Source organism: Protomyctophum parallelum (genome assembly GCF_964188405.1).
Source record: "Protomyctophum parallelum genome assembly, chromosome: 1".
Taxonomy (NCBI): domain Eukaryota; kingdom Metazoa; phylum Chordata; class Actinopteri; order Myctophiformes; family Myctophidae; genus Protomyctophum; species Protomyctophum parallelum.
In genome coordinates this window covers 15,039,334-15,054,152 of record NC_139697.1, presented here as the reverse complement: position 1 = coordinate 15,054,152, position 14,819 = coordinate 15,039,334, and the positions used below count along the sequence as shown (strand labels likewise).

At 43.4% G+C, this 14,819-nt stretch overlaps 1 protein-coding gene across 1 annotated transcript in view; it reads left to right on the top strand.

The window, feature by feature from the left end:
• The window catches only part of galnt12 (UDP-N-acetyl-alpha-D-galactosamine:polypeptide N-acetylgalactosaminyltransferase 12), a 42,939-nt gene that overhangs the window by 15,070 nt on the left and 13,050 nt on the right, over positions 1-14,819 (top strand). Inside the window, exons 5-7 of the mRNA XM_083788042.1 lie at positions 668-853; positions 6,482-6,599; positions 9,963-10,139. Of these exons, the coding sequence (XP_083644168.1) occupies positions 668-853; positions 6,482-6,599; positions 9,963-10,139 (481 nt within the window). The remainder of the gene's footprint in view (positions 1-667; positions 854-6,481; positions 6,600-9,962; positions 10,140-14,819) is intronic.

The window sequence follows — 14,819 nt, the reverse complement described above, 5'->3', positions numbered from 1 at the left end:
TAGACTGATATATTGAAGGGGAGAAACCAGTCCATTGTAACCAGATAGACTGATAGATTGAAGGGGAGAAACCAGTCCATTGTAACCCAATAGACTGATAGATTGAACCCTCAACCAGTCCATTGTAACCCGTTAGACTGATAGATTGAAGGGGAGAAACCAGTCCATTGTAACCCGATAGACTGATAGATTGAAGGGGAGAAACCAGTCCATTGTAACCCGATAGACTGATAGATTGAAGGGGAGAAACCAGTCCATTGTAACCCGATAGACTGATAGATTGAAGGGGAGAAACCAGTCCATTGTAACCAGATAGACTGATAGATTGAAGGTGAGAAACCAGTCCATTGTAACCCGATAGACTGATAGATTGAAGGGGAGAAACCAGTCCATTGTAACCAGATAGACTGATAGATTGAGGGTGAGAAACCAGTCCATTGTAACCAGATAGACTGATAGATTGAAGGGGAGAAACCAGTCCATTGTAACCAGATAGACTGATAGATTGAAGGTGAGAAACCAGTCCATTGTAACCCGATAGACTGATAGATTGAAGGGGAGAAACCAGTCCATTGTTACCCGATAAGACTGATACATCGAAGGGGAGAAAATAATCGACCAAAGTTATGTTTCTGATCTTTTTCTCCTGTCCTTTTCCCCGTCACAGGATAAAAGAGGAGCCGTCTGCCGTGGTGACTCCGGTGATCGACGTCATCGACTGGAACACCTTCCAGTACCTGGGCAACTCCGGGGAGCCGCAGATCGGCGGCTTCGACTGGCGCCTGGTGTTCACGTGGCACAGCGTGCCCGATTACGAGCAGAAGCGCCGCCGCTCGCCCACCGACGTCATCAGGTGTGTCTGCGCGTTGTAAAAGGAACGCGTTGTAACGGGAAAAGGCCGTAGCACTTGCCGTAGCACTTGTCGTAGCACGACCTTACAGGCGTTATGCAAAAGGCTCAACTTACAGTATATAACTTATATAGCATTTTATGTGGACATACTGTAGTACTCTATAGTGTACACTGCATGAAAAGAGGAGTTAACGGGCAATTATGGGCACTAGATTTTCCCGTAAACCTCACGTTTAGCAGGCATATACAGTAATATACAGGTGTGATGGTGCAATTTGGGGGTTTACTGGAGTTTGTTGGAACGTTTAACGGGAGTTTCCTGTAATATACTGTACACATCCATATTCCATGCTTTTTGCGCAGTGGTATACGTATGGTTTAATTATATAGATAGATATTCCACTGTTGGGTTCTCAACGTACGTATGATTCTTGATGACAATCTTTTTTTATGTATTTGATGTGTTTTTGTTCTTGCTGACTGTAAGTCGCTTTGGAATAAGAGCGTCTGAATCGGACCGCTAAGAGGGAAGAAACTACAAGCTATGATGAATTAAACTATGACTGAATGTAGTGACATTTCCGTCAACAAATAAAAACTTGACTCAGATGTTATAGAGAGGGACTATAGTGGAGAAGAGATCCAGTAGAACTACAAGACAAGTCATTTCACGTTTGGTTGCGCTCGGGCGTTGCGCTCTGAAAATAGTCCTATCTACAATCAACTGCAGATTTAGCCGACTACAATCTTATGATAATTAGTGGTAGCACTTTACAATAATGACCCGTTATAAAGCATTTATAAACGTTTATAAGCAGTTTGTAGACTATTAACAAATCATTAACAACCTGCTTGTTTACATTTGTAAATGATTACTAAAACCTTTATAACAAATTTACAAATAATTTATAAAGTATTAGTAAGTAGTAAAACTATTCATGAATAAGCCATGTATAATACATCTGTAAATGATTATTAAATCATTTGTAACTGATGTTGTATAATATATACAAGCTATTTGTATATTTGGGAAATGTGTTTGTTCATGTTTAACATATACTTTGTAAAACATTCCTAAAATATCTATAAATCCTTAGTACATGTTATTAAGTGGAGGAGGACAGTCATACTCGGATACGAGTGACCGCCGATGATGATGAAAGTGACGACAGTTCATCATTTACAACTGTCTGTTAATGTTTGTTCATGTTTAACATATGCTTTGTAAAACATTCCTAAAACATATATAAATCCTTAGTACATGTTATTAAGGTCCCTATAGTAAAGTGACGACAGTTCATAATTTACAACTGTCTGTTAATGTTTGTTCATGTTTAACATATGCTTTGTAAAACATTCCTAAAACATATATAAATCCTTAGTACATGTTATTAAGGTCCCTATAGTAAAGTGACGACAGTTCATAATTTACAACTGTCTGTTAATGTTTGTTCATGTTTAACATATGCTTTGTAAAACATTCCTAAAACATATATAAATCCTTAGTACATGTTATTAAGGTCCCTATAGTAAAGTGACGACAGTTCATAATTTACAACTGTCTGTTAATGTTTGTTCATGTTTAACCCTACATCATTTTATGTTGAAGATGTTGTGTTGCATTGTGGGTAATCCTCAGTACAGAGGAACTCCATACTGAGGGTCTCCTGTTTGCTCAGGGACAGGCACAAACAAATTAATTACAAACATCTAAGCTTCATATAAGTGGCCAGATATGCACTCATGTTTACATAGTGTTATTCAGTAACATTCGTTTTTGTATGACATGGTATCATATGACATTGTTTATTTAATTGTTTGAAAAACGGTTAGCATGTTAGCTAGCTGTTAGCACAGCTGTTAGCTGTGCTGTGTAGCCTGTGTTACATGAGAATTATGTAGGGTTCATAATTTACAACTGTCTGTTAATGTTTGTTCATGTTTAACCCTACATCATTTTATGTTGAAGATGTTGTGTTGCATTGTGGGTAATCCTCAGTACAGAGGAACTCCATACTGAGGGTAAGATGGTCTCCTGTTTTCTCAGGCACAAACAAATTAATTACAAACATCTATGCTTCATATAAGTGGCCAGATATGCACTCATGTTTACATAGTGTTATTCAGTAACATTCGTTTTTGAGAATTCACTTACATGAAGTGTCAGTGAATTCTCATGTAACACAGGCTACACAGCACAGCTAACAGCTGTGCTAACAGCTAGCTAACATGCTAACCGTTTTTCAAACAATTAAATAAACAATGTCATATGATACCATGACATACAAAAACGAATGTTACTGAATAACACTATGTAAACATGAGTGCATATCTGGCCACTTATATGAAGCATAGATGTTTGTAATTAATTTGTTTGTGCCTGAGCAAACAGGAGACCATCTTACCCTCAGTATGGAGTTCCTCTGTACTGAGGATTACCCACAATGCAACACAACATCTTCAACATAAAATTATGTTGGGTTAAACATGAACAAACATTAACAGACAGTTGTAAATGATGAACTGTCGTCACTTTACTATAGGGACCTTAATAACATGTACTAAGGATTTATATATGTTTTAGGAATGTTTTACAAAGCATATGTTAAACATGAACAAACATTAACAGACAGTTGTAAATTATGAACTGTCGTCACTTTACTATAGGGACCTTAATAACATGTACTAAGGATTTATATATGTTTTAGGAATGTTTTACAAAGCATATGTTAAACATGAACAAACATTAACAGACAGTTGTAAATTATGAACTGTCGTCACTTTACTATAGGGACCTTAATAACATGTACTAAGGATTTATATATGTTTTAGGAATGTTTTACAAAGCATATGTTAAACATGAACAAACATTAACAGACAGTTGTAAATTATGAACTGTCGTCACTTTACTATAGGGACCTTAATAACATGTACTAAGGATTTATATATGTTTTAGGAATGTTTTACAAAGCATATGTTAAACATGAACAAACATTAATAGACAGTTGTAAATGATGAACTGTCGTCACTTTCATCATCATCGGCGGTCACTCGTATCCGAGTATGACTGTCCTCCTCCACTTAATAACATGTACTAAGGATTTATAGATATTTTAGGAATGTTTTACAAAGTATATGTTAAACATGAACAAACACATTTCCCAAATATACAAATAGCTTGTATATATTATATAACATCAGTTACAAATGATTTACAGATGTATTATACATGGCTTATTCATGAATAGTTTTACTACTTACTAATACTTTATAAATTATTTGTAAATTTGTTATAAAGGTTTTAGTAATCATTTACAAATGTAAACAAGCAGGTTGTTAATGATTTGTTAATAGTCTACAAACTGCTTATAAACGTTTATAAATGCTTTATCATGGGGTCATTATAAATGATTTAATAATAATTTACAGATGTATATAAATGGCTTATTAATTAATAGTTTACTACTTACTAATACCTTATAAATGATTTGTAACCATAGTTATAACGGTTTTAATAATCATTTACGAATGTCAACAAACAGGTTAATAATGATTTGTTAATAGTCTACAAACTGCTTATAAACGTTTATAAATGCTTTATAACGGGTCATTATTGTAAAGTGCTACCTTTAGGTGCCTAAAACTAGACTTGAAATAAAACATTACGGATGACTAAAATGTGACTAAAACTAAGTGTAATTTTATTCAAAAGACTAAAACTAAATCAACAGTGCCACAGACAGCCCAGGCCAGACTGCTGCTGACCTAATTGGACCCCCGGGCGGCAGGGATCAATGGCATTCATTCTTATTATCATTGGATGGCTGTTGATCACAGGCCTTTATGGGTTCTGAAAGAAACCCGTGGGTCGTCAACATTTACTCATTAACCCGCTGAGCATTCGGTGAAAGCCAAAGTAGCTGCATCTCAGTATTGTTATAGGGAGGGTGCAGTTCATCTCAGTATTGTTATAGGGAGGGTGCAGTTCATCTCAGTATTGTCATAGGGAGGGTGCAGTTCAAGGAAGTGTCCTTTCTGTGTAGAGTTTGCATGTTCTGTTTGTGTCCCCTATAGGGTAGGTACCCTCACAAAAAACATCCTGGTCTCTATACTGCCTCCCCCTGGCCAAAAAACATCCTGGTCTCTATACTGCCTCCCCCTGGCCATCCTGGTCTCTATACTGCCTCCCCCTGGCCATCCTGGTCTCTATACTGCCTCCCCCTGGCCATCCTGGTCTCTATACTGCCTCCCCCTGGCCAAAAAACATCCTGGTCTCTATACTGCCTCCCCCTGGCCATCCTGGTCTCTATACTGCCTCCCCCTGGCCAAAAAACATCCTGGTCTCTATACTGCCTCCCCCTGGCCAGCCAGAATGTCCTACTGCCGGGAAAACTCCCCCATGTCAGGTGATAAGAAGGAAGTATGAGCTCATTTCGGGGCTCTCCCCATGTTGGCAGAGGGAGAGTAGCGGCCAGGATTGCAATTTAGGCAGTTGGCACAGGGTGAAATGAAATTTCAATAAATAAATAATGGAAATACTCAAATGTAAATACTTTACTTACTTACTTACTTATTTATTTACTTACTTTCCACCACTGCTGGGTACCAACCAAGGCAAGGCACGCCAGCAGCAACAGCTCTCTGTGGGACTAAACCCTATACAGTTGAAGCTGGCTGCCAACCATTGGGGACCATTCTAGGCGAGGCGAGGGAAGGCCATTTTATTTGTATTGCACATTTCAGCAACAAGGCAATTCAATGTGCTTTCCACAGAACATCAAGCAAAAAGGAGACATTAATATACAATGACATTCAGGATGCATAAAACAAAAGAAGTAACAGAGAAAAAAATACAGTGCAGAAGAGAGAGGGAAAATTTAAAGTAACTCAAGTCAAATGCAGCGGCAACCGGAAAGGTCTTAACTTCCCGGTCTCTGTGCGAACACTCTGACCACAAGGTCACAGTGGGCTGGTATCGACACTGACCACAAGGTCACACTGGGCTGGTATAGACACTGACCACAAGGTCACAGTGACCTGGTATCGAGTCGTATTTTTGAGCGGTGCCAAACGTGCCTTTAAGTGACGGATTGTGTCGGTCTGTGCGTATGTCTCTATGTTCGAGTACGACCTATTGACCCCTGCAGCTGATGCTGATTGGGGTCAGGTCTCACACACACACACACACACACAGGCCAGGAAGGAGGGGTCATTACAACCCTCGTGCTTAGGTCAACAACTGTCCAAAGGCACCGCACACTTCACATTATGGTGTGATTTATTATAACATGGAGACTTGAACACTTAATGCAATGTTCTTGTCGTCTTTGTGAATAAATACGGCTATGGGTAGTATTACGGTAGTATTACGGTAGTATTACGGTATGTTATAAACAAATGACCACCTGGGATTCTCGGTCATCGCGAGGATCCCGTGCTTCGAGCTTGTAGATCTGCGACTTTTGATGCTTTTGGGTGGCGCTGTGGTACGACCATGTAGGGCGTTAATCGCAATAAAATAACACGAAAAGTTCAAATATGGAGACAAGCGGTTTCTGCCCGACAGCAACGATATATAGTATATGACTGAATACGTAACTGTGTGTGTGTGTGTGTGTGTAATTCACAGATCTCCCACTATGGCGGGCGGTCTTTTTGCCGTGGGCAAAAACTACTTCCATTACCTGGGCACATACGATACTGGCATGGAGGTCTGGGGCGGCGAGAACCTGGAGTTCTCCTTCAGGGTGAGAAACTGTGTGTGTGTGTGTGTGTGTGTGTGTGTGTGTGTGTGTGTGTGTGTGTGTGTGTGTGTGTGTGTGTGTGTGTGTGTGTGTGTGTGTGTGTGTGTGTGTGTGTGTGTGTGTGTGTGTGTGTGTGTGTGTGTGTGTGTGTGTGTGTGTGACTCGCAAGTGTCACTGCATGCATGTACAGTACAGCTTTATAGATTAGATACATACTGTGCTTGCTTTGTAATGCTTATCTCTGTGTGGTGTCAAATTTCACAACGGTGTTTGTCTAAACCACACCCTGACGCTGTAAAAGCTCCACGCACACACACACACACACACACACACACACACACACACACACACTGCTGTGACACATTTATGGCTGCGTGAACGATGGCCCCCTCGGCAATGTGAAGTATTCCCAGCCCATTTGCACCGAGCCACAAGACGACAGAGAGCAGAGAGTTCAGTCCAATCTGCTTCGCATTTGAGACCCGAGACCAGATTCCACAAAATGTCTTCTAAATCATGACAGTTTTCTGAAGAAAAAAAAAATGTTTCTGCATCAGTGGTTCACGTCAAGGACCCCAAAAAGATCTGTATTTGGCTGCTGACCCCCCCCCCCCCCCCATCTGAAAATATGTGGTTTCAGGGACTCCCCCCAAGAAGCAAATATTTGAGTTAAGAACGTTCGCTGTGATAGAGAATAGATATTCCAAGATTTGCACACATTTTCACGATTAAAGAATAAGTAGCAGATCTATAAGAGTGCAGCGCTACGAGCTTGTACTGTATGCTATTTTTCAACAGTTTAAAGTTTAAAATAATTACCAAAAGGACCGAATTAATGATATAAGGTTCGCTTTATTGTCTCTTGTGGGAAATTGGTTTGCAGCCAGATAATAGTAAAGAATACACACAACAAACAACATTCAAAACACTAATTATAGAAGACTAAAAGCTTTTTTGTTAGCTTTGATGACCTGCTGGCCAGTGAAAGTATAGTCTGAGAGATTCTGCAAAGGCCTTCTACAGCGGTTCAATACAAGTTCTCAAATGTTTCCATGCCAAGGACTCCCAAAATGATGGAAAGGTTTTGTCCCATGCAGGGACCCCCCAGGAGAGAAATTAAGGTTTTGTCCTATGCAGGGACCCCCCAGGAGAGAAGTTAAGGTTTTGTCCTATGCAGGGACCCCCCAGGAGAGAAGTTAAGGTTTTGTCCCATGCAGGGACCCCCCAGGAGAGAAGATAAGGTTTTGTACCAGGGACCCCCCAGGAGAGAAGATAAGGTTTTGTACCAGGGACCCCCCAGGAGAGAAGATAAGGTTTTGTCCCATGCAGGGACCCCCAGGAGAGAAGATAAGGTTTTGTCCCAGGGACCCCCCAGGAGAGAAGTAAAGGTTTTGTCCCATGCAGGGACCCCCCAGGAGAGAAGATAAGGTTTTGTCCCAGGGACCCCCCAGGAGAGAAGTTAAGGTTTTGTCCCAGGGACCCCCCAGGAGAGAAGTTAAGGTTTTGTCCCATGCAGGGACCCCCAGGAGAGAAGGTTAGGTTTTGTCCCATGCAGGGACCCCCAGGAGAGAAGTAAAGGTTTTGTCCCATGCAGGGACCCCCCAGGAGAGAAGTAAAGGTTTTGTCCCATGCAGGGACCCCCCAGGAGAGAAGATAAGGTTTTGTCCCATGCAGGGACCCCCCAGGAGAGAAGATAAGGTTTTGTCCCATGCAGGGACCCCCCAGGAGATAAGATAAGGTTTTGTCCCATGCAGGGACCCCCCAGGAGAGAAGTTAAGGTTTTGTCCCATGCAGGGACCCCCAGGAGAGAAGATAAGGTTTTGTCTTAGGGACCCCCAGGAGATAAGATAAGGTTTTGTCCCATGCAGGGACCCCCCAGGAGAGAAGTTAAGGTTTTGTCCCATGCAGGGACCCCCCAGGAGAGAAGTTAAGGTTTTGTCCCATGCAGGGACCCCCCAGGAGAGAAGTTAAGGTTTTGTCCCATGCAGGGACCCCTCAGGAGAGAAGATAAGGTTTTGTACCAGGGACCCCCCAGGAGAGAAGTTAAGGTTTTGTCCCATGCAGGGACCCCCAGGAGAGAAGATAAGGTTTTGTCTTAGGGACCCCCAGGAGAGAAGATAAGGTTTTGTCTTAGGGACCCCCAGGAGATAAGATAAGGTTTTGTCCCATGCAGGGACCCCCAGGAGATAAGATAAGGTTTTGTCCCATGCAGGGACCCCCCAGGAGAGAAGTTAAGGTTTTGTCTTAGGGACCCCCAGGAGAGAAGTTATTCTACATTTTTCGGAATACTTTCAAGATTTTTCTGGCGCACAAGCTCACAGACACTTCAACTATGTTGAAGAATGCAGCCAGGTACCCAACTTTCAATCCAATAGCCTCTGATTTCCTCAAGGCAGTAAAACAATCTCTCTCTCTCTCTCTCTCTCTCTCTCTTTTCTCTTTCTCGCCACAACAGCAAAACAGCTTTTGTCCTCACTCACAACAAAGGCTGTCCATTGTACTTGTTTGATTAAATCATGGCTGAGGGACTGACCAGATCCTTGTGGTGTTTTTGTGTGTGTGTGTGTGTGGGGGGGGGGGATATCATTTTACAGTGTGGCTCCCAAAAAGTAGGACCATATTTCACTTATCCTTGCATCGGCTCGCGGTCTTGTTTAGAATTGATTTTTCAAATGTTAATTTCATTTTAAGGCCGTCTCTGGGTCTGGCCTAGTATATCTCCAACCTACTCGTACTAAAACGTAGTCGTCACAAATTCCCAGACAAAAAAAAACAAAAGGAGATCAGGGCGTTTGCATCCATAGCTCCGTCCCCCGCTTTAAATCCCTCTTGAAAAAATAAACTTCCTTTATTCCCCCGAAATGTCTTAACCCATTGTGTCCTCCTGCATTCGCTGGAAGTCACTATAATGTTGCTCTGGAGAGGGAAGTCTGGAGCTCTCCAGAGCGACCCGACTACGGATAAGCGGTTGAAGATGGATTGATGCATGGAATAATGAATTGCATTTTTATAGCGCTTTTCCAAGTGCTCAAAGCGCTTTACAATGGTTCATTCAGTCGACGTCAGCGTCCTCACTTCCCACATTCACACACCAATGGTTGCGAGCTCACACCGACCAACTCATTGGAGGCACTGTGGGGTTCAGTGTCTTGCCCAAGGACACTTCGACATGTGGACAGGAGGAGGAGGAGCCGGGATTCGAAACGCCGACCCCAGGGATCATTGGACGACCTGCTCTACCTCCTGAGCCACGGCCGCACCATGTGGATGTTTTCTCATGTCTCATGTCTTGTCATGTGACGTGTTTGTTTTGAAAGGAGCTCCTATATAAACAAAGCTTTATTATTCTTATTCTTATCCTTCCAGATCTGGCAGTGCGGCGGCACCCTGGAGGTGCACCCGTGCTCCCACGTGGGCCACGTGTTCCCCAAGAAGGCTCCGTACTCCCGGAACAAGGCGCTGGCCAACAGCGTGCGGGCCGCCGAGGTCTGGATGGACCAGTACAAGGAGATGTACTACCACCGCAACCCTCACGCCCGCCTGGTGAGTCCTATTACTGCCACCCCAACCCACCACCGCCCCCGCCTGGTGAGTCTTATTACTACCACCGCAACCCTCACGCCTGCCTGGTGAGTCTTATTACTACCACCGCAACCCTCACGCCTGCCTGGTGAGTCTTATTACTGCCACCGCAACCCACCACACGCGTGCCTAGTGAGACTCTATCCCATTAACCCAGATCAGATTCTATAAATGTCTTCTACATCCTGACAGTTTTCTGAAAAAGCTATATTTCTATGTATTTTTCAAAAATAGCAGACCTACAAGCTCGTAGCGTGCCACTCGGTGGCGCGCTATGAGCTTGTAGATCTGCTGTTTTTCAAAAGCTAAAGCATAACATTATGTAAACACCAAAAGGGGCTCGTGCCCAGAATGGGTTAAGGACAGGGGAGCCCGGGTCGACATGGGACAACCTTTGCGGTTCCCATCCGGCCGCTCTACCCCCTGAGCCACTGTCCACCCCTGTGTGCAGCTGTAGTTATGATCATCATCACGTATGGTGCTCATTTATGGAAGAACACACAGAAACCTATAGGATATATGGAGATTAAGAGGAGTCTCACAGTGCTGTCCTCACAGTATTCATTCACACAACGCACACGGCATGACGTGCAGCATCCTCTAGGCTACTGACTGCAGCTCTACTACTGTACTTTACTCTATAGGAAACATGACGTGCAGGCTCTAGGCTACTGGCTACAGCTCTAGGGAAGCTAAACAATTTCACAACTACTGTATACTGTAAGCTCTCTCTCTCTCTCTCTCTCTCTGGCTTATCGTTGCGTCTGAAGAATATTTCTTTACGTGAGTGGTGGTGTGCGGGACGGGTGTTTCCCCTTTTTGGGATTAACGCACGTCTTTCGAACCCGCCATGAGGCCATCATCGTTAATTCTAAAGTCTGGTGAGTTGAGCACACCAGTATACTTTTGCACTACAATAATAAGTATGGCGAGTGTTCCAACCACTGACTGCCCTGCTATATGGCGAATTACCTCTTTACTCAACCATATCATGTCTCCAGTGGCTGGATTACACGCTTTCAGTGTAATCCACACACACACACACACACACACACACACACACACACACACACACACACACACACACACACACACACACACACATTGTCTGTCTTAAAGCAACAATGCACACACAGACACACACACACACACACACACACACACACACACATTGTCTGTCTTAAAGCAACAATCCACACACAGACACACACACACACACACCCCCCCCACACACACACACACACTGTGCCAGAGGGCGTGTGGGCCACACCAGTCACCTGAGCGGTGGACGGACGGGTGCCCGGGCTGACAGGGAGCGTCAGGAGGTTGCGGTGTGTGATTACTTACCGCCTCACCTTAAAGCCCCGTGCCAACGAGTGTCATCATCTGCCTGTCCCCGAGGCGTGCGTGCGTGTGTGTGTGTGCGTGTGTGCGTGTGTGTGTGTGTGTGTGTGTGTGGGGTTACATGCAGTACATACCTTTTTTAGAATGAGGACAATCTTGCTCAGTCGGCTCAGTAATGAAGCTGTCTCTTCCCTGCCAACAGGATTTTATTTAGAAACCCCCGAAATTCATCCCAAAGAAAAAGAAAAATCTGATATGCCGCGATCATTACTTTCACGTTCATCAGAAGAGTTAATATTGTAACCGCGAGGTATTGCTGATTTCCTTTATCTTTTTGTTTACTACTGGCACTTTACTACTTTTGGGAATGTCGTTCCAGGATATTCAAACGAGCAGATCTCATCGCGGTCACGTCGTGATTCGTGGCACGCTGTGAGGTCGTATTGAGCGCCTATCTTTGCACCGACCCGTCTTACAGTACGATAGTACAGTACGATAGTACAGTACGATAGTGCTCAACCCATTTTAGTCTACTTAATGCCAACCCATAGAGCCCCATCGTGAACCCGGACACGTTGAGTACACCAAGGTTTTATGTTAGAAATGTTGAGTATGTACTGTATGGGTCCCCAGCATGGAGAAACTGACGGATGCTAACTTGCAATATGTTGAGCAATTTTCATATTTGGCATAATATGTGACCATATAAAAAAGATCACACCCGTGTGAACTGAGTGGTGCAACTCCCCTCCCCCCCTCTCTCTCTCATTAGCAGGCAACAGTGCAGCACTCTCTCTCTCTCTCTCTCTGTTTCTGGCACAACAGCGCCCCTACTGGTACTCATAGTCATATACTGGTGCTCATTAACGTCACATAGGTGAACCAACACATAGGTGAACACGGACATTGCTGTTCCTTGGAGTGGTTGCATGCACCACTCAAAAACACATGTTGGGCTAAAAACGGCCATAGCCACCTACCCAAAATTTGGGTAGATGTCAGCCCATTTAATGGGCTGACATCATCACCGCTGTGATGACGGCTATGGTCGTTTTTTAGCCCAAGGAGTGTTTTTTTGTGCAAAATTAATGCTTGGAATGGATTCAGCATCATGAAAACCCCCTAGTTTGACACGTCACATGCTAATTTAATAAAGCATGATGAAATTTCGATTTTAGTTTTTGGTTGTTAATGGTCACATATTATGCCAATCATGCTCAACATGCAAGTTTGCACCCGGCAGTTTCTACTTTCTACGTGCAGGGGACCCATACTCAACATTTCTAACATAACAACACTTTTGGTGTACTCAACATGCCTGGGATCACATTCTGGACAAGTGGACTATTAACGAATAAATACGTCATCCCATGCCTGCGATTTTCTGTTTTTCCTTAACATTTGAAGGAGTCACCGAATATTTATCTCCACTATCCTCCAGTCTGGTGCCTTTCTTCCTCTGTGCTTTAGTGTTTATTTGTCCAAGCGACGATCCGCTCAATGGTTTAGGATCCGTGCTGGAAGAGGGACGACACAGACGCTGAGATAAAGGCCAACATTATTAACCCATTTTGACCTGAGATCAGATTAAAAAAATGTCTTCTACATCCTGACAGTTTTCTGAAAAAGCTATGTTTCTATGTCAAGTCGTTCTTCGATTTAAAAAAAATACCTGGAACAACATATTATCCGAAACGGGTCGGCAGCCAATTACATATATTTTTTGGGGCGTCCTTGACATGAAAATCTTTGAGAACCACTGACATGGAAACTGGATTTCTATGTCAGGATTTAGAAGACATTTTGTATAGAATCGTCCTCGGGTCTAAATGGGTTAAAGGTTGGGAAAGAAATGTAGAAGATGGAAGGTCAATGGCGGGTCCTCAACAAACTGTGTGTGTGCGTGTGTGCGTGCGTGTGTTTGCCGTGGCAGATTGGGTTTGCCCTGGCACGAACACCTTGGCACAGACTCACCTCCTCTCAGGGAGACGAGCTGAGAGAGTGAGCGAGCACCACCTGATCCGTGTTTAGATGGCCTCTCTCTCTTAACTACACCACACTGAGACACACGCGCGCGCACGCACATGCACACAATGTGTCGCGATGCGACACATTGCGAGCTTTTATATCTGCTATTTTCCAAACAATTTCTACATTTGAAAACTTGAAACGGGACATTCTGCATCATGAGTACTTTTTTCGTACTTTAACCCATTTTGGGGCGGGAACCCATTTTGGTGTTAGCATTATGTTATGCTTTAGCTATTGAAAAATAGCAGATCTACAAGCTCATAGCGCGCCACTCGGTGGCGCGCTATGAGCTTGTAGATCTGCTATTTTAGAAAAATCAGTGTGCAAAACAGTCAAACCACAGGCTGTGAAAACACAATCACACCTGCATAATAGATCGCCGTCCAATGGCAGGGTTTCTCTGCCCTGCTATCCTCTGGGGAAGGTTTGCTTTCAAACCAAAAGCCACTTCTTTCAGTATCCATGTCCCCAGTGTTAATTTCGTCGACTGAAACCGATGTAAACTAAACAAAATTAGCCAAATAAAATCTATGCTGTGGTGACTATAACTGAGACTATATATATTGACAATGTCGGCAACGGATAAAAACTATACTAAAATGTTAGTAATTTTGCTCTTAAAATAGGTGTGTGTGTGTGTGTGTGTGTGTGTGTGTGTGTGTGTGTGTGTGTGTGTGTCCGTGTGTGTCCATACATTGCACACACAATCTAGTTTGTCCATTCAGTCATGCAGATGACACACACAGCTGCGCAAATGCTCATACAAGCCTGGCTTTGCACGCTTAGTTCTTCAAAATGTTGTGTGATTGCTTGCTGTAGTGTTGCGGACAGAGCTGTAGATGGAGCTGTTGCACACAGATGGTGCAGGCATGCTGCTGTGTCCAAATGAAACAGTGAACAGCAGAGGCCCCCAAATGTGTCTCAAAAATCACACCTGTGTGAACCGAGTGGTGCAACTCACCTCTCTTTCTCCCCCCCCTCCTCTCTCTCTCTCTCTCTCTCTCTCTCTCTCTCTCTCTCTCTCTCTCTCTCTCTCTCTGTTTCTGGCAAACAGCGCCCCTACTGGTACTCATTATACTGGTGCTCATTAATGAACACATAGGTGAACATAGGTGAACATAGGTGAACATTGCTGATCTACAAGTGCAGAACGTGGCACTGTGTGGCGTGTTGTGAGCATGCAGATCGAGTGTGTGAAATGGCGGTAGGGTAATAATACTGAAAAAGATGGAACGATACCGTAATAATCTTATTATGATGATGTTG